The sequence below is a fragment of the Rutidosis leptorrhynchoides genome, chromosome 3 (assembly GCF_046630445.1).
Source record: "Rutidosis leptorrhynchoides isolate AG116_Rl617_1_P2 chromosome 3, CSIRO_AGI_Rlap_v1, whole genome shotgun sequence".
Lineage (NCBI taxonomy): Eukaryota > Viridiplantae > Streptophyta > Magnoliopsida > Asterales > Asteraceae > Rutidosis > Rutidosis leptorrhynchoides.
Window position 1 is genome coordinate 438,083,476 of NC_092335.1, and position 20,009 is coordinate 438,103,484.

The 20,009-nt window shown below is 31.1% G+C and overlaps 1 protein-coding gene across 2 annotated transcripts; it reads right to left on the reverse strand.

The window, feature by feature from the left end:
• Positions 1-1,146: 1,146 nt before the first annotated feature.
• LOC139897912 (ethylene-responsive transcription factor 3-like) lies at positions 1,147-2,865 on the reverse strand. 2 transcript variants are annotated; one of them, XM_071880627.1, is made up of 2 exons: positions 1,929-2,865; positions 1,147-1,739 (listed from the first exon to the last, which is right to left on the reverse strand). In XM_071880627.1, exon 1 carries the CDS (start codon positions 2,627-2,629, stop codon positions 1,991-1,993), a length of 639 nt encoding a protein of 212 aa, XP_071736728.1. In that variant the 5' UTR covers positions 2,630-2,865; the 3' UTR covers positions 1,147-1,739; positions 1,929-1,990. The 2 variants fall into 2 exon arrangements, with proteins under 2 accessions (XP_071736728.1, XP_071736727.1); XM_071880626.1 differs by having other exon boundaries at positions 1,147-1,778.
• Between the last annotated feature and the right edge of the window lie 17,144 nt (positions 2,866-20,009).

Genomic DNA, 20,009 nt, shown 5'->3' on the forward strand with positions numbered 1-20,009 from the left:
CGAGATTTCTCGGTCAACGGGGTCAAACTTAGTCAAAACCATGATTTCTCAGATTTTCTTGCTAATTTGTAAGATTTTCTTGTAAAATTCGTAATTTCTAAGATTTTCTCGCTCACTTCTCAGATATTTTTCTAAAATCTAGTAAAAATGTATATAAATATACATATATTTATGTTTTTATGTATATTTTTATTAAAAAAAAACTATAAAGTCAACGTAAGTGAATGTCCGAGATCTCCCCGAGATTATTCCGAGATGCCGAGATCTCCCTAAAAAAGTCCAAACGAGATCTCCCCGAGATCCGAGTTCTCCAACCTTGTATATATATAACATTTTAAAAAAATTTGAAAACTGATTGTGTAAATATTTATCAAAAATTTTGTCACACCACGTCACCTTATATCATTTGTAACGGAGCGTTTCGACCCAAAGTTGTTCATGCTCAACACCATGTTCACAATAGGGTGTTGACGGGGGCGTTTAACATTTTTTCACCGGCAAGAATGGGCTTTAGCCTACATTTTCTTCATTTTGGCTTCTTTTCCATCTAATTTCCACAATCTTACTACGAATTTTGTCATTACAATTTTATCACATCACAATCATCATTACAAGTGACCTAATGTTAAACTATCAATTATTCAATCACCTATCAATTACTGATTTATTGTTCTTTCACAAACTTTGTAAGAGCGCTTCTAACCATGACGGTCTGCTTCAAATTAACACATCGTTACATCAACGTCATATTAATGTCACATCATTATTTACTTCTCATTTCTTTTTTATAACTAACTCATCACATATCATTCTAAATCATCACACATTCACACCTTTCATCAACCACCATAAATTAATTAGTACGTATTAAATAATTAAACCACAATGCAAAATTTAAAGCCTAAATGTACAATCAACTAAAACAATATACTTTGTGATTATTTATGCTAGAAATTCAAGAAAATGTTGGCGAGAAAAGATCGACACAACATTGGCTAAGTGCTGCCAATGGTACGAATATTTAGCATGAAAGATTGGCAATGGTTTAACGGCTCCATTGGGAGTCCTCTAAAAAGCTTACTTAGTTTAACTCAAATACGTTTTGCATTCTTATACGATTCATAAACTCATCATTAACAAGAAGAGTGAATTTCAACTTAGTTGTGTTCCTGTGAAACTTTTATTCTCTGTTTGTACAAACATGGAGTATAAATGTTTGACTAGTAGCTAAGTTTTAAACTACCGTCAACAATGTAAATGAGCACCGTACAAAGTAGGAAGCCGGCCTCAAATTAAAAAAAACTGATGTAATCCTATTTCTGCTCGCATCAATGCTAATCATTTTGAATTGAGCAATGATTTATAATCTTACATTTTCTATCTTACCATTCATCTTACTCAACGAAATATCAACACTCGAAAGAATTATAATCAAAGAATTTGTAGATGTCACAATAATGAACGATTGTACTAGTGTTTTGCTAATGACACGCTAATTACCAAAACTAGTATGCAAATTCTATAACGCCAACAAATTTGAAAGGCTGCATTGCTGCAAACAAGTTGTGCAAAATCCTAGCAAATCTCATCTTGTTTCAATCTCTGTACTTTAAAATCAAGTATTTCGGTTGGGATCAAGTATTTCGGTTGGGTTAACATTAAAATCCGGTTCGATCATTTCGTCAAGCAAAAGGGATCTAAGCTATAGTCGAAGGCGAAACCAAGTTGGATTGTACATCCTAATTCATCAACAAAGTGGCAACCAATGAATCATCAATCTAACCAAGAAACACAAAAAACTTTCTTATTGATAACATTATATACAAAATCAAGAAGATAAATATATCATGATTCTCTATACTAATCTACAAATATCATCATCATCATTAACACCATCTGAAACATATCAAGATACATAAGAAATTTACCTCAAATAAATTCCCATCTTGAAATGTATAGACTCTTGAATATAAAACTCCCAATTATTTTCTCATAAGCAGAGTGTAGTAACATACAAATCATCATCATGAACAATAGGGTTAGAAAAAATTTCCATATCATCCGACGGTGGAGGTAAGTTTAGATCAAAACCCAACGGTTTCCTCAACCGGGATGACGTCAGATCTACGTCACCATCATTAGAACCATCATCATCAACCACAGAAGATGAAGAATCACAATTACTATGACAATTTTCATCATCATCATGAACCACCACCGGTTTCGGATTCACCCGTTTCTCAAACGGATCCGAAACACGTGGCACACTTGTTGATTCAACCGTACTACTCAAACTACTCATCGCAGGATAATTATTTTGTTGTTTAATTTTTTTATTTTCAAATAACGTTTCATCATTATCCGGTGAAATAAACGGAAAATTAGTTTTTGCTTTCGATCCACGAAGGGCACGTGCCGCAGCGTCGTAAGCACGTGCAGCATCCTCCGCTGAATCAAACGTACCTAACCATACACGCGCTTTTTTAATCGGATCTCGGATCTCCGCAGCGAACCGGCCCCACGGTCTTTTTCTAACACCACGGTAACGCGGCTCCGTCTTTTGCTGAACCGGAATTATTTCTCCGGTTCCGGTTGCCGGTTTTGCTTTTGTGCCGCGTCGCATCGCCATTTTTCCGATTGAAAAAACCGGAGATTTTATTGAGAGACAAACGATCTTGAAATTTTTTGTTTTTATATCTGAAAAACAAAATATTTGTTTTACACCTTCTATAATTTTTGATATTTTTCTCTGAAAAAATAATTGTTTTATTTTGTTGTTGTGGTTGATATTCGAAAAAATGGAGAATACAAATCCGGCATGATTTGGCCGGGAGTATAATTTAATATTTATTTTGTGAATGACGAGTAAATGGACCAAAATGCCAGACAAAATTTTATTCTTTTTCCTTTTATATTGCTTGATTTTTCTGGCTTAGGGCTAGTTTCGTAAATTTGGGATCTTATCCTTTTGCAATCTGAAGGGTCTATTTTTGAAGTTATGTTTTTCTAGATGGATAAATAAGCCCTTGTAGTTATTTTATTTATATGTTTGCCCCGAAAGTTCTTTTGTTTGAATATATTGCAAGTTTTAACACCCTAAGGTCGATTGATCTCTGCGGTGTATCTTCCTCCGTCTTGCTGCAGCGTTATCAGATGGATCATAGCCATAGTAACATCCTGAGTTTTTCTTCGTCGCTTACAACACGGGTTGTTTTTGATTTTTGTGTTTATTTGAGGATTCATCTGTATTGTGTTTGTTTCACGTTAGGCAGTATTCAGTCTTTAGTAGGTCTTTCAATATTATTGCTGATTACTCATATGGTGAGATATGATGGTAAGACCACTCTCAACCATGACGTACTTCCTTTCTAGGACACACCGCCACATCAGCGCCACATCAGCTTTCTCTCTCCATTTATTTTTCACTTCCTCTCCATCACACACCACTACCAACCATAACATCCTCCCTCCCCATCACATGGCCCCACATATTTTATTAATATTTATTACTATTATTATTATTATTATTATTATTATTATTATTATTATTATTATTATTATTATTATTACAAATTTTTTAAACAACACTTTTATTGATAAACAAAAATACTATTACATTTAAAAAAAAAATTACACAATTAAGCATATAAATACGAACACATAATATTAAGACTATCAATATTTTTTGTCAATCGTATCATCGCTAACCCATCCTTCCTCATCGTTACTCTCTCTTGGTGGACAATAATCGTAATCAATGAAAAGAAGATGCACGGTTATGGGTTCATTTGCCGTAATTGCTTTATTTTTAACGGCATCCCAATCTTCATCCGTATCAAGAAACTTGTATATTTTCTCATCGTCATTGTAATACACGAAGTCCGTGTGTTTGAACTCCACTTTTTCTTTGACAAACTGCAACAACTTCGAAAAATCCATTTAACTAACGTCAACGTTTTCGAACGTTTTTCTTTCGCCAAGTGTACACCATTTCCAATCATTCGAAAACTCGTCGTTGAAGTAAATCTAAATTGGGACGAGAGTGGGTGTCATTTTGAGTGATTGCTTGAAGATTGTTTGATTTGGGAGTAATTTGATATATGGAAGAATGGTGTTGAGATATGGAAGATTGGAGTGTATTTATATCGGAGAAAAAGAAAAAAAAGAAAAAAAAAAAAAAAGAAGAAGCCGTTGAAGTATGCAACGGATACAAAATGCTGAGCAACGGCTACATTCATTTAATTTTACGTCCTCGAAATATTATGCCCATGACAGACACCAGCACGGAAGCATGAAAGAGAATCGAGGGCGGCTGAGGGCGGGTGGAATGCCAACGACGCCCTTGAGGGCGGTCTTCATGAATGAATGAGGGCGGAGCCCGTTGGGAATGGTCTAATATGAAAGTTAAAAACTTAAATAGTATATGTCACGATAGTCACTGGCTAACATTCAGCAGCAAAAAAAATACTTCGTGATAAATTACGTTCACCTTAAATTTAAAAGTCAACACGAAATAAGGACTAAAAGAATTTATCCAGTGATTGTCGTCTTCCCACATTCATTTTCCTTCAATAAAATAAATTGTCCCAAAAAAATAAGTAAAACTACAACAATATGTATTACAAATTTCATAAAAAACATTTTGATATATACATATACGTATAGAAGTTCAAAAATCTTAACAAACTCTAAGTCGGTAGAAAGTACAAAAAAATATGCATATACAATGTTTTTTAATAAAATTAAATCTAATTTTGTTATGCCTATCAACATAATCTTTTAACCATGTTATGGTTAATAAAAATGATTCACTTGATGAAAATAGTTATAGTTATTTACTTATTATACTCATATTTAAAAAGAAAGAGTATAATGATTCAAGAATTTATTTTAGTTGTATATAACAAAACTGAAGTGACGTAAAAAATACTTCGAAAATGTAACAACAGAAAAATGATCACTATAATAACTTGCATTTGTACGCATGAATGAAATCTTCATCATGAAGGGAACTCAATAAAAGGTGTATACGTTAATCTTGATTGATTGTAAAACAAGATTTTTTGTAAGGAGTGGTAAAGATGTTGCCTCGTGGATCTGATTCTAATAATGCTTTAAAATAACAGTTTTCTACCAAATTTAAATTTCAGTGCGTTACAATGTAAATCATATTATTTCTATTCCTATTTAACTTGGTCAAATGATATTTGATATTTACCTCATAATTTCTGATATACATTAAAAGTTGTAAGTTACGTAAAAATATAATCTACTCGATATATTTATTTAAAATAAAGGTGCAAACATCGGTACCTTTATTCAAATCAAGGGCTTAATAGCTAAAACGCTTTTGCTGGTACGGGTAACCAATCAAATTATCAAACAAACATTGTTATTAGGTATCTAAATTTGTGGTGGAAATTGCATTGCATCCTAAAGACATTTGCAATTTGTTTTTTTGAACGGCAAGTTTGCATCAGTCCGGACCGATGCCTAGTCATCATTTGCATACACACACACGTTCGGGCTGGAAACCCGAACCACACTCAGGGATCCGACCCTTAAACCATCCCATACGGGGCAGGCGGGCCGGACCTTAGTCCCGGAGCGGGTCGGTAAAACCTTCCCTTTGGGCCACCCTCAAGAAATTTCTTTTAAATAATATCCTTTGTAGGTGACGAGGCTCAAACCCGAGACCTCTAGCCCGGCGGGGGTGCTAGGCACCACCACATGTCCACTGAGCCAAAGCTGCGGGGACGACATTTGCAATTTTGAATATATTAATGTAATGTATGTCAATTTGATACTCCATGTGTCCCATATTAATACTCCATAGACAAAAAATACACAATTTAAGAAAATATTAGAACTGTAAATGAGCTGAGCTACTCGATAGGATGTCAATGGATCGAATATGGATCGGGTGAGGCCACATCCATATCAATATCCATTGAGTTTTTGTTCATCCATATCCATATCCATTTAAATTCAGTTCATCCATCCATATCCATATCCAATGGATTAATCGCGTTATTGGATATCCATCGGATATTAAAAAAATGTTATAAAATTTTCTACTATGTAACGAAAACAAAAACGTGTTATAACAAAAATAAATATAATATGACCTAAATTGAAATCCTTCCACCAGAATGTGTAATCTTTATCGAAGATCGGACACAATTTGTTAAATATACTATAAATATAGATTATGACAAATTAAATGTGCAATTTATATGTTTATTAAGTTAGATATACATGTTTATTGTAAGTACTCATAGTGAATTTCAATATATGGTTGCAAGCAATATATATGTGTAATGGTAAATAAATTTGTAATAGTTATTGTATATGCATATATCTATATTCATGTATTTGTATATGCAATTCGGTTATAAATGGATATATCCATGGATGAAAGTTTTTATCCGTATCCATATCCATTTAGGTTCATCCATATCCGTATCCAAATCCATTTAAGATCATCCATATCCGCTTTAAGCGGATCGGATCGGATGGATGTCCATCAGGTCGGATGTTCATTGTCATCCCTACTACTCGAGCTCGACTTATTAAAATCTCGAATCGAGTCGAGCCTGAACGAGCTCGAGCCCGAGCATAAACTTAATTTGAAGCTCGTTTAGTAAACGAGCCTGAGCTCGAGCTTCATATTTCGAGCCCGAACAAGTTCGCGAGCCTAAATGAGCTTTTCATTTATATACACAAAATATTACTGTCTCTGTCCTATATTAATAGTCAAGTATTCCATTTTGGAATGTCCCAAATTAATAGTCCACTTCTATAAATAGAAAAGAATAAGAAGCTTAAGTTTTATTATGCTCTTAACAAGATTGAGGGGTGTGTGTTTCGCTGCTGATAATTGTATGCGATTACGATGGTTATTAACTACACATCGAATGATAATTCTATGCGATTACGATAGTTATTTCAACACCCTGAATTGCATTCCCAATCACATGGTTAACCGCATTTGACCCACATCCTCCAACACCAACTATTGTTAACATGTTATAGAGAAACATATATCATTGTTATACACACCAAATATTGACAGGTCAAGTAGCTCCAAAAAATGAGTTATTGATAATTTATATAATCACATGAATGAATATTTGAGTATTGATATGTTATAGCTTTCGACATACGTGTTTTCGGTCGGTTGGCTTTAGAAAAAGAATCGTTTCAACTCAAATCCAAAACAAAAAAAAGGTTTTCGCCACATCTATTTCTATGTACCATAGATGAGTTGATGCATTATACAATAATATCTTTAAATTAAGTAATTCCACACCACCAAAAGGAAAGCGTGGTGTACCAATCACGAGCTTCACGAAAGCCGAATCTGTTCGTTTGATTTACAAAACATCTTAGTGAATTTCAAATAAAGACTGAACTTGTAGAAACCTGCAAATCTAAAAAAATAATAGCAATAATAGAATGTCATACGAGCAACCTTAAACCCATGATCAGACTAAATTTATAGATTGGACTTACATTGATTCATCAATAAAACACTGGCATGAACAATCTGACCCAAACAAACTGTGTAGCGGCAAACTTGACCCATTTCTTAAAGGGTGCAAAATTTGTCGAACCAAACCACTGAGATAACAGTAAATTTCACCCAGGCCAATTTTGTAAAAGTAATCTTGACCCAAATCACAGATAATTGTTAAATATAATGTTATTTTATGATATAAAAAAACATCCAATACAATGCATGTAAACAATTATAGTTTTCGACATACGTGTTTTCGGTCGGTTGGCTTTAGAAAAAGAATCGTTTCAACTCTAATCCAAAACAAAAAAAAAAGGTTTTCGCCACATCTATTTCTATGTACCATAGATGAGTTGATGCATTATACAATAACATCTTTAAATTAAGTAATTCCACACCACCAAAAGGAAAGCGTGGTGTACCAATCACGAACTTCACGAAAGCCGAATCTGTTCGTTTGATTTACAAAACATCTTAGTGAATTTCAAATAAAGACTGAACTTGTAGAAACCCGTAAATCTAAAATAATAATAGCAATAATAGAATGTCATACGAGCAACCTTAAACCCATGATCAGACTGAATTTATAGATTGGACTTACATTGATTCATCAATAAAAAACTGGCATGAACAATCTGACCCAAACAAACTGTGTAGCGGCAAACTTGACCCATTTCTTAAAGGGTGCAAAATTTGTCGAACCAAACCACTGATATAACAGTAAACTTCACCCAGGCCAATTTTGCAAAAGTAATCTTGACCCAAATCACAGATAATTGTTAAATATAATGTTATTTTATGATATAAAAAAACATCCAATACAATGCATGTAAACAATTAGACGAAGTACTAATTATATATATATATATATATATATATATATATATATATATATATATATATATATATATATATATATATATATATAGAGAGAGAGAGAGAGAGAGAGAGAAACTTAGCATTACATTGCAAATAATTATTACAATAAGACCATAGATAACGCGGCGGCATCAGCCGCTTTGCCATCCACATGGCTCCACAAACGCCTCCACAAACGCTGTAGTGACCTGAACTTTTTCATGTTTATATATATTAATTGAGATTGATATTTACATGACTAAATATTTCCAACGTGTTAAGCAATCAAACTTGTTGAGACTTGATTAAATGAAATAAGTTTCATATAGACAATTGATCACCCAAATTGACCGGCGATTCACGAACGTTACAAATTTGTAAAAACTACATGTTGTGGTATATATAGACATATATATGTGGTTGATATGAGATTATGATGAGTAAGTATCTCACTAAGTATATTAACAATGTGTGATATATATAAGAAATGAGATTACTAAGTTAAGAAACTCGAAATGATATATATAACGATTATCGTTATGATAACGTCTACTAAATACATATGTATCATATTAAGATATTGATACACTATATTTAACATGATAAAATGATATTTAAATATATAATTAAGTGTGTTAACAATGAACTACATATGTAAAAACAAGACTACTAACTCAAGAATTACGAAACGAGACTTATATGTAACGATTATCGTTGTAACGATATTTTAATGTATATATCATATTAAGAGATATTCATACATCATAATATCATGATAACATAATAATTTAACATCTCATTTGATATAATAAATATTGGGTTAACAACATTAATTGAGATCGTTAACTTAAAGGTTTCAAAACAACACTTACATGTAACGACTAACGAAGACTTAACGACTCTATTAGAATGTATATACATGTTGTGTTTTGATATGTATTCTTACACTTTTGAAAGACTTCAAGACACATATCAAAGTACTTCTACTTAACAAAAATGCTTACAATTATATCCTCGTTCAGTTTCATCAACAATTCTACTCGTATGCACCCGTATTCGTACTCGTACAATACACAGCTTTTAGATGTATATACTATTGGTATATACACTCCAATATTATAGCAGCCCATGTGAATCACCTAACATATGTGAGAACCATCATTTGGCAACTAGCATGAAATATCTCATAAAATTACAAAAATATTAGTAATCATTCGTGACTTATTTACATGAAAATAAAATTACATATCCTTTATATCTAATCCATATACCAACGACCAAAAACACCTACAAACACTTTAATTCTTCAATTTTCTTCATCTAATTGATCTCTCTCAAGTTTCATCTTCAAGTTCTAAGTGTTCTTCATAAATTCCATAAGTATAGTTTCATAAAGATCAAGAATACTTCTAAGTTTGCAAGTCTACTTCCAAACTTTCTAATCCATTCTAAGTAATCATCTAAGATCAAGGAACCTTTGTTATTTACAGTAGGTTATCTTTCTAATGCAAGGTAATATTCATATTCAAACTTTGATTCAATTTCTACAACTATAATAATCTTATTTCGAGTGAAAATCTTACTTGAACTGTTTTCGTGTCATGATTCTGCTTCAAGAACTTTCAAGCCATCCAAGGATCCTTTGAAGCTAGATCCATATTTCTCATTTCCAGTAGTTTTATCCAGAAAACTTGAGGTAGTAATGATGTTCATAACATCATTTGATTCATACATATAAAGCTATCTTATTCGAAGGTTTAAACTTGTAATCACTAGAACATAGTTTAGTTAATTCTAAACTTGTTCGCAAACAAAAGTTAATCCTTCTAACTTGAATTTTAAAATCAAATAAACACATGTTCTATATCTATATGATATGTTAACTTAATGATTTAAAACCTGGAAACACGATGAACACCATAAAACCGGATATACGCCGTCGTAGTGAAACCGGGGGCTGTTTTGGTTTGGATAATTAAAAACTATAATAAACTTTGATTTAAAAGTTGTTCTTCTGGGAAAATGATTTTTCTTATGAACATGAAACTATATCCAAAAATCATGGTTAAACTCAAAGTGGAAGTATGTTTTCCAAAATGGTCATCTAGACGTCGTTCTTTCGACTGAAATGACTACCTTTACAAAAATGACTTGTAACCTGTAATTCGGACTATAAACTTATACTTTTTCTGTATATATTCATAAATTTAAGTTCAATATGAAACCATAGCAATTTTATTCACTCAAAAAGGATTTAAAATGAAGAAGTTATGGGTAAAACAAGATTGGTTATTTTTGCTTGTTGTAGCTACGTGAAAATTGGTAACAAATCTATATTAATCATATCCTAGCTAACTTATATTGTATTATACATGTATTCTAATATATTATGTAATCTTGGGATACCATAGACACGTATGAAAATGTTTTGACATATCATATCGACCCATCTATATATATTATTTGGAACAACCATAGACACTCTATATGCAGTAATGTTGGAGTTAGCTATACAGGGTTGAGGTTGATTCCAAAAATATATATAGTTTGAGTTGTGATCTAGCCTGAGACGTGTATACACTGGGTCGTGGATTGATTCAAGATAATATATATCGATTTATTTCTGTACATCTACTTATGGACAACTAGTTGTAGGTTACTAACAAGGACAGCTGACTTAATAAACTTAAAATAGTAAAATGTATTAAAAATGTTTTAAATATATTTTGAACATACTTTGATATATATGTACATATTTGTTATAGGTTCGTGAATCGACCAGTGACCAAGTCTTACTTCCCGACGAAGTAAAAATCTGTGAAAGTGAGTTATAGTCCCACTTTTAAAATCTAATATTTTTGGGATGAGAATACATGCAGGTTTTATAAATGATTTACAAAATAGACACAAGTACGTGAAACTACATTCTATGGTTGAATTATCAAAATCGAATATGCCCCTTTTTATTAAGTTTGGTAATCTAAGAATTAGGGAACAGTGAAAGGACCCGTTCATATACATTATAAACGATTCACAATAGTTGATTATATCGCGAGGTATTTTGACCTCTATATGATACATTTTACAAACATTGCATTCGTTTTTAAAGACAAACTTTCTTTACAACGAAAGTTAACGGCATGCACACCATTTCATAATACATCCAACTATAATTGACATAATAATAATCTTGATGAACTCAATGACTCGAATGCAACGTCTTTCAAAATACGCCATGAATGACTCCAAGTAATATCCTTAAAATGAGCTAATGCACAGCGGAAGATTTCTTTAATACCTGAGAATAAACATGCTTTAAAGTGTCAACCAAAAGGTTGGTGAGTTCATAGGTTTATCATAACAATCATTTCAATATATTAATAGACCACAAGATTTCCGTTTATAAATATATGTACACTCGCAAATGTATAAGAGTATTCTATAAATTGTAGGCACCCGGTAACAAGCCTTAACGTTCATGTTTTACCCTCTGAAGTACACCAGATCAGGTGTGTTTAAAATAACCTCGAAGTACTAAAGCATCCCATAGTCAGGATGGGGTTTGTCAGGCCCAATAGATCTATCTTTAGGATTCGCGCCTACCGTACATAGACAAGTAGTTTAATGTTACCAAGCTAAGGGTATATTTCTGGTTTAAACCCACGTAGAATTAGTTTTAGTACTTGTGCCTATTTCGTAAAACATTTATAAAAAACACCGCATGTATTCTCAGTCCCAAAAATATATATAAAAGGGAGCAAATGAAACTCACCATACTGTATTTCGTAGTAAAAATACATATAACGTCATTTAACAAGTGCAAGGTTGGCCTCGGATTCACGAACCTATATTAATTATATATATTTATATGTTGGTCAATATTTGTCTAACAATTTTTGGTCAAGTCATAGTGTACCACAATCCTAATGCTCGAGACTAATATGCAAAAGTCAACAAAAGTCAACTTGACCCAAAATGACTTCTAAAATTTATACGTGTTTATTATATAACTTAACTATAGTCGTTTTATATATTTAAATATATTTATTAGATTTTATAATAATAAAAGTCATTTATTGATAAAAATTTATATTAACGTTTATATATGATAAAATATACTTTTATATATCTTAAGTAGTAAAATTTATAAAGTTCACTTAATATCTTAAAACTATAGTGATAAGTATTATTAATGTAATTATATTACGCGTGGTGAAAAATATCTTTGTATCCCCTATTTATTTGATAAAATAATATTGATCATAATAATAATAAGTAAAAGTTGTATTATTTTGTAATAATAATTATTATTATTCTATAAAAAAATAACAATATTTATATTTACTAAAAATATTATTATGATAAAATGATAATACTAACATAATAGTAATAATGATATTTTATAATAACAATGATATTTCTATTAAAATAATAACGAAGATAGTAATAATAATCATTTTAACAATGATACTAAAATTCAGTTGACTATAACTTCAAATCCGTTCATCGAAACCATTCGATATCTAAATGAAAAGTTCTTAATTTTTCGCTAGCTTTCCAATGACATGCATATCATATACCCTATCTCAGTAGCATATGTATCTAATTCAGGATTCAACAAACCTATCTAAGGACAATATCGAATGTACAAGCATGCATAATCCTATCTACTCGAGCACTAGTCAGGGATACACTATTGATATATAAAAGTTAAGTTATGAGTGCTCACGTATCAATATTGAGATTCAATATTGCAGGAAAGTACGTAGACGCAACGGAGATGATAAACACTAGATTGACCTCACGAGCATACCCATGAACCATACCTATCACCTTCATAGCTATAACCCATAATTTCCTTAGCTTCGACTCATTCAAAAAACTATTTTGAAATCACTCGGACATCACTCCGTCGTAATATTTTATGTATACTAATAATATCTTGAAATAATACAGAGCAAATATATATATATATATATATATATATATATATATATATATATATATATATATATATATATATATATATATATATATATATATATATATATATATATATATATATATATGTATATCATTTGAGAGAGTTTAGAGAAATATATTTTCAAGTTTCTATGAAATAATGAAACCTATTGAATTCTATTTATAATAGATTTTTGAATTATTAAAGTGAATTATTAAAGTATGAATTATTAAAGTGAATTATTAAAGTGAATTATTAAAGTATGAATTATTAAAGTGAATTATTAAAGTTAAAGTAAAGTAAAAGTAAAGTAAAGGTAAAGTTAAAGTATAGTAAAAGTATAAAAACTATGTATGTATAATACGCGTATAAATATATATAATATTAATTTAAATCGTTATATATATTTAATGAAATAAAATATAAATATCGTTATATTTATTATACTGGTTAAGTAATGAGTTGTCAAAAGTGATTCTAGATATTTATAAAAGTTATATACATTTTAATAATAAAGTTCTTTTTAAACTGAAAACGTTTTTGTACGTTTGAAAATAGATTAATAGAATATTATGGAAACCAATTCTCCACTAGCTTTTGTCTAACTTTCGTAAATGACACTTTTTATTTTTATTTATAAATAGCTTTACAAATTATTCCGAATATCGTTAAGAGGAATAGATTTCTCAAATCATAGTGGACCTCTCAACAGAGACTTGTAATCATAATTCAATGTTTCTGATAATTCAATCATTTAATATATATATTTTTTAATTTCGTCGATAATCATATTGAAACAAATACGTTCATATAAAGCATTATACTTTTAAATACTTTGTTGACATTTTCAATTTATAACATATACACATATACATACATATTCATATATGTTCATTTAATGGTTCGTGAATCATTGGAATTTGGTCGAGGTTTAAATGGAGGTATAAACATAGTTTAAAATCCTTGAGATTTAACTTAACAAACATTGCTTATCGTGTCAGAATAATATAAAGATAAAGTTTAAATTTAGTCAGAAATTTCCGGGTCGTCACAGTACCTACCCGTTAAAGAAATTTCGTCCCCGAAATTTGATAGAGGTCGTTATGGCTAACAATGAGAATGTTATTATGTCGATTATGAAGTTTTATCATGTCTAAGAAGTATGGATAAAATAATTCGATTACTCAAAGCGTATGAGGGAAGTTATCGTAAATGAAGGAAATAAGATTATAGTGATTCGTCATATCTTTTGACGTCATCACAATTGATCTCCGAATTTAAAGAAAATCTTTGTAATCTATGTTGGATTTGATGCTTTGGTGATTAAGGAGATTATGATTCTCTTCGAATTAATACGATAATCCATCTTGATTTCTCTGTCGGGTATTATACTATAAATCCACCTCCTTCGTTTCCTTACAACTCACACCTTCTATTCTTTCTCCCCCAACTCATATTTTAAAGTATTTGTCAATATGCTTCATCCAGTACTGATTCTCGATATACTCCTCACTTTCATATCTGTCGTTCTTCTTTTTCATCTGCCTCCGTAAGAATCTATTTACTTCTACTATACTCTCGGTTTTATAGTGTTTTTAGTTCTTTCGTGTCTTTATATTGCTATATGCATCGATATATACGGTTTATAATTTTTGGGTGGTTGTTGGGTTTTATATCTTCCCTTATATTTCAAAGCCCCTGCTTTTGTCTTCTATAATCATTGACATCCACAGTTAATGCTCCCTTCTATTTGCTGCGATTTATACTCCAATTTCTATTTTGGAGTTTTGTCCTTTCGTTTCTTCTTCTTGCGATTAAGCAACGTTTGTAATGGTCTAGTATTCGCAGATATGAATTTCAGAATGAACATAGTTAATATTCTAAGAAGGAAATGGTAATGGCACGATCTTGATTTGTTAATTTACCAGAATACCCTGAAAAGACCGAATCATCAAGAAAATATATTCTTGATATTTTTAGAGATTAAATAGAATACAAGAGTCGTGTAACATGGAACATGATGACGGCATGGTCTGTGAATCGTCATGTCCCATTAGAAACTCAGCATGACTTACTGTAATATAATCACGTTGATCAAGTGTCATTATATTATACTAACTCATGCTCCAGTTCCCAACACTACTTCAAAACATTCATAATTTAAACTCGAAAGTTTATAGAATATAGAAACTAATAGTTTCTTATATGATGTAACACTGATAGCGCAAAGAAATAAATGACTTCAGATAAGATTAGTTGTGAAAATATCTTCAGAAATATTGCGGATATTTATAATGAAAGATATGATAATATCTTAGAATTTCTAATATTGATGAATGATGATGAAGATTTGTCTGTAAAGGTTTAGAATAAAGAGTAAGGTATTCGTTAATGACTTTAGCAGGTACTGAATCATTTGGATTCTTTGAAGGCAGATTTAGTCTTTGTGATTTGTCCACAGCCTCCTTCATAGTCTGTTCAATCCGTTTTCCAGTTCCAAACCTTCTATTTTTCTCAGCTTTTCCACCTTACTATTCTTTGTCATCAAACTTTTTACTGTTAAGATCGTTTACAGTTTTTGATGCTTCGTCAGCATTTCAAGAACTAGTTTGCAGTTCAAAATATTTTTCAGAACTTCACATTCATAGTATGTAAGTCCATGAGATAGACGTTTTAGGTACACATATAACTGTTGGCGTAGACATGCTGCGAGATTTCAAAATACTGGTTACTGTTTTTCGATGATTCGTATGACAATTCTCGTTACAAGATGCGAATGAGTAAATGATGTGATTTCAATAAATATAATGATTTTTCGAAAAGTCAAAGATAATTGAAGTTGTTGGTAAGTTTATTGCTAAGGTGGCGAGATATGAAAGGTCCCCAGTAACGATGACGAAAGGGCAACGTATCTATCGAGGTTATATTAAGACTAGTCCGACTGAAAAGTCGAAGTTGACTTGCTGGAGCTGTGACAAAACTGTCTACTTTGAAAAGGAATTGAAAAGTCATTTTAGCTAATAAATGCCAAAGGGTCTGACACGGATACGCGTCGAACTATGACTTTGGCTTCGAGAGCTTTTTAGGTACATAAATGTGGGTAATATGTGGTTGGATCATCATCTCGATTGTTCATTGTTTGAAGTGTCTTCGAAAACTTCGGAGAGTTTGAACACAGTTTGTAATCGTTAATATACATATGATGTTCTAACACGGTTTTGAAGTCAAAGTATAGCTTTGAAAGATGTAGGAATCTAAGAATGATGTCTTCTGTTAAATCATGACTTGGATTTTGATTTGTCAAAATCAGAATGCGTAATCAAATTTGGGTGAGAATGGTTGCTTTGATTTCTATACAAGAATGTATATTGTTGTGAGATTTTGGGAGTATAGTTGATGATTTGCTTAATCGGATTCAAAAAATGTAATATATTAATTGTGAATTTATATATCTCTCGGGTATTACCTACCCGTTAAAAAAAATTCACAATAAATATTTTGTACAACAGAATTTTATTACAGTCTTTATGAAAATATATATGTGCATATTTTCTTCAGATGTAACATAGATTTAATGAGTTAATATTAAATTAAACTCATTTGATTTACGGTTGAAACTAGAACTGAATAATCCCTAAAGACTTTAGAAATTACATAACTTTTACGGAGTATTTATTCAATAAAATTGAAATTATGAATTAATACTTCGTTATTTGTTGGTGTTTGTAACCCTTGCACCATATTCTCTAAAGCCACTACTCGAGCGCGAAGCTCGTTGACTTCTTCTATTACACCGGGGTGATTGTCGGTTCGGACGAACGGATAAATAAAATCTAGAATTTGATGTAGTATATAATCGTGACGAGATACTCTGAAAATGAGAGAGAAAATGGTGTTTCGGACCGGTCGCCGGTAAGTGCTTCAGGTTCATTGCCAAGAGGGCAATGTGGTGGATGGAAGGGATCACCTTCTTCTTGTCTCCAATTATTGAGGAGGCTACGAACCTATCCCCAATTCATCCAGAATAGATGATGGCTAATTGGTTGATCCATTCCGGTCACACTGCTTTCGGAGCTTGAGTGGGATTCCATATCGGAATTCGAGGGACTTGAACTAATGACGAATTCCATTTCGTTCGATTGAATAAAGAATTTTTCGATATGAAATGATTTTTCGGCTATCGGGTGGTATTCTAATTACATAGAATATCTATATATATAGCGCAAAAGATTTCGTAGATTACGGAGGAAATTACGGGATATGTCAGGCAAAGTTTACAGTAACAGATACGCTAAGATATGGATTAGCAGATACGCTAAGATATGAATTTTGTCTATACACTATTCATGCAATCAATGCAGTAAGACGTGTCTAGACTAAGAATGATAAGCAGGCAATTTCCGACAAAAATGATAAGCAAAACTTTTGACATGCAGACACGGTCGAAGTCCAGGCTCATTAATGCATCCTAACGACTATCAGTTAGACACACTAATGCAGACCTAGTTCGCTAAGACCACCGCTCTGATACCAACTGAAAGGACCCGTTCATATACATTATAAACGATTCACAATAGTTGATTACATCGCGAGGTATTTTGACCTCTATATGATACATTTTACAAACATTGCATTCGTTTTTAAAGACAAACTTTCTTTACAACGAAAGTTGACGGCATGCACACCATTTCATAATACATCCAACTATAATTGACATAATAATAATCTTGATGGACTCAATGACTCGAATGCAACGTCTTTCAAAATACGCCATGAATGACTCCAAGTAATATCCTTAAAATGAGCTAATGCACAGCGGAAGATTTCTTTAATACCTGAGAATAAACATGCTTTAAAGTGTCAACCAAAAGGTTGGTGAGTTCATAGGTTTATCATAACAATCATTTCAATATATTAATAGACCACAAGATTTCCGTTTATAAATATATGTACACTCGCAAATGTATAAGAGTATTCTATAAATTGTAGGCACCCGGTAATAAGCCTTAACGTTCATGTTTTACCCTCTGAAGTACACCAGATCAGGTGTATTTAAAATAACCTCGAAGTACTAAAGCATCCCATAGTCAGGATGGGGTTTGTCAGGCCCAATAGATCTATCTTTAGGATTCGCGCCTACCGTACATAGACAAGTAGTTTAATGTTACCAAGCTAAGGGTATATTTCTGGTTTAAACCCACGTAGAATTAGTTTTAGTACTTGTGCCTATTTCGTAAAACATTTATAAAAAACACCGCATGTATTCTCAGTCCCAAAAATATATATAAAAGGGAGCAAATGAAACTCACCATACTGTATTTCGTAGTAAAAATACATATAACGTCATTTAACAAGTGCAAGGTTGGCCTCGGATTCACGAACCTATATTAATTATATAAATTTATATGTTGGTCAATATTTGTCTAACAATTTTTGGTCAAGTCATAGTGTACCACAATCCTAATGCTCGAGACTAATATGCAAAAGTCAACAAAAGTCAACTTGACCCAAAATGACTTCTAAAATTTATACGTGTTTATTATATAACTTAACTATAGTCGTTTTATATATTTAAATATATTTATTAGATTTTATAATAATAAAAGTCATTTATTGATAAAAATTTATATTAACGTTTATATATGATAAAATATACTTTTATATATCTTAAGTAGTAAAATTTATAAAGTTCACTTAATATCTTAAAACTATAGTGATAAGTATTATTAATGTAATTATATTACGCGTAGTCAAAAATATCTTTGTATCCCCTATTTATTTGATAAAATAATATTGATCATAATAATAATAAGTAAAAGTTGTATTATTTTGTAATAATAATTATTATTATTCTATAAAACAATAACAATATTTATATTTACTAAAAATGTTATTATGATAAAATGATAATACTAACATAATAGTAATAATGATATTTTATAATAACAATGATATTTCTATTAAAATAATAACGACGATAGTAATAATAATCATTTTAACAAAAATACTAAAATTCAGTTGAATATAACTTCAAATCCGTTCATCGAAACCATTCGATATCTAAATGAAAAGTTCTTAATTTTTCGCTAGCTTTCCAATGACATGCATATCATATACCCTGTCTCAGTAGCATATGTATCTAATTCAGGATTCAACAAACCTATCTAAGGACAATATCGAATGTACAAGCATGCATAATCCTATATACTCGAGCACTAGTCAGGGATACACTATTGATATATAAAAGTTAAGTTATGAGTGCTCACGTATCAATATTGAGATTCAATATTGCAGGAAAGTACGTAGACGCAACGGAGATGATAAACACTAGGTTGACCTCACGAGCATACCCATGAACCATACCCATCACCTTCATAGCTATAACCCATAATTTCCTTAGCTTCGACTCATTCAAAAAACTATTTTGAAATCACTCGGACATCACTCCGTCGTAATATTTTATGTATACTAATAATATCTTGAAATAATACAGAGCAATATATATATATATATATATATATATATATATATATATATATATATATATATATATATATATATATATATATATATATATATATATATATATATATCGATTGAGAGAGTTTAGAGAAATATATTTTCAAGTTTCTATGAAATAATGAAACCTATTGAATTATATTTATAATA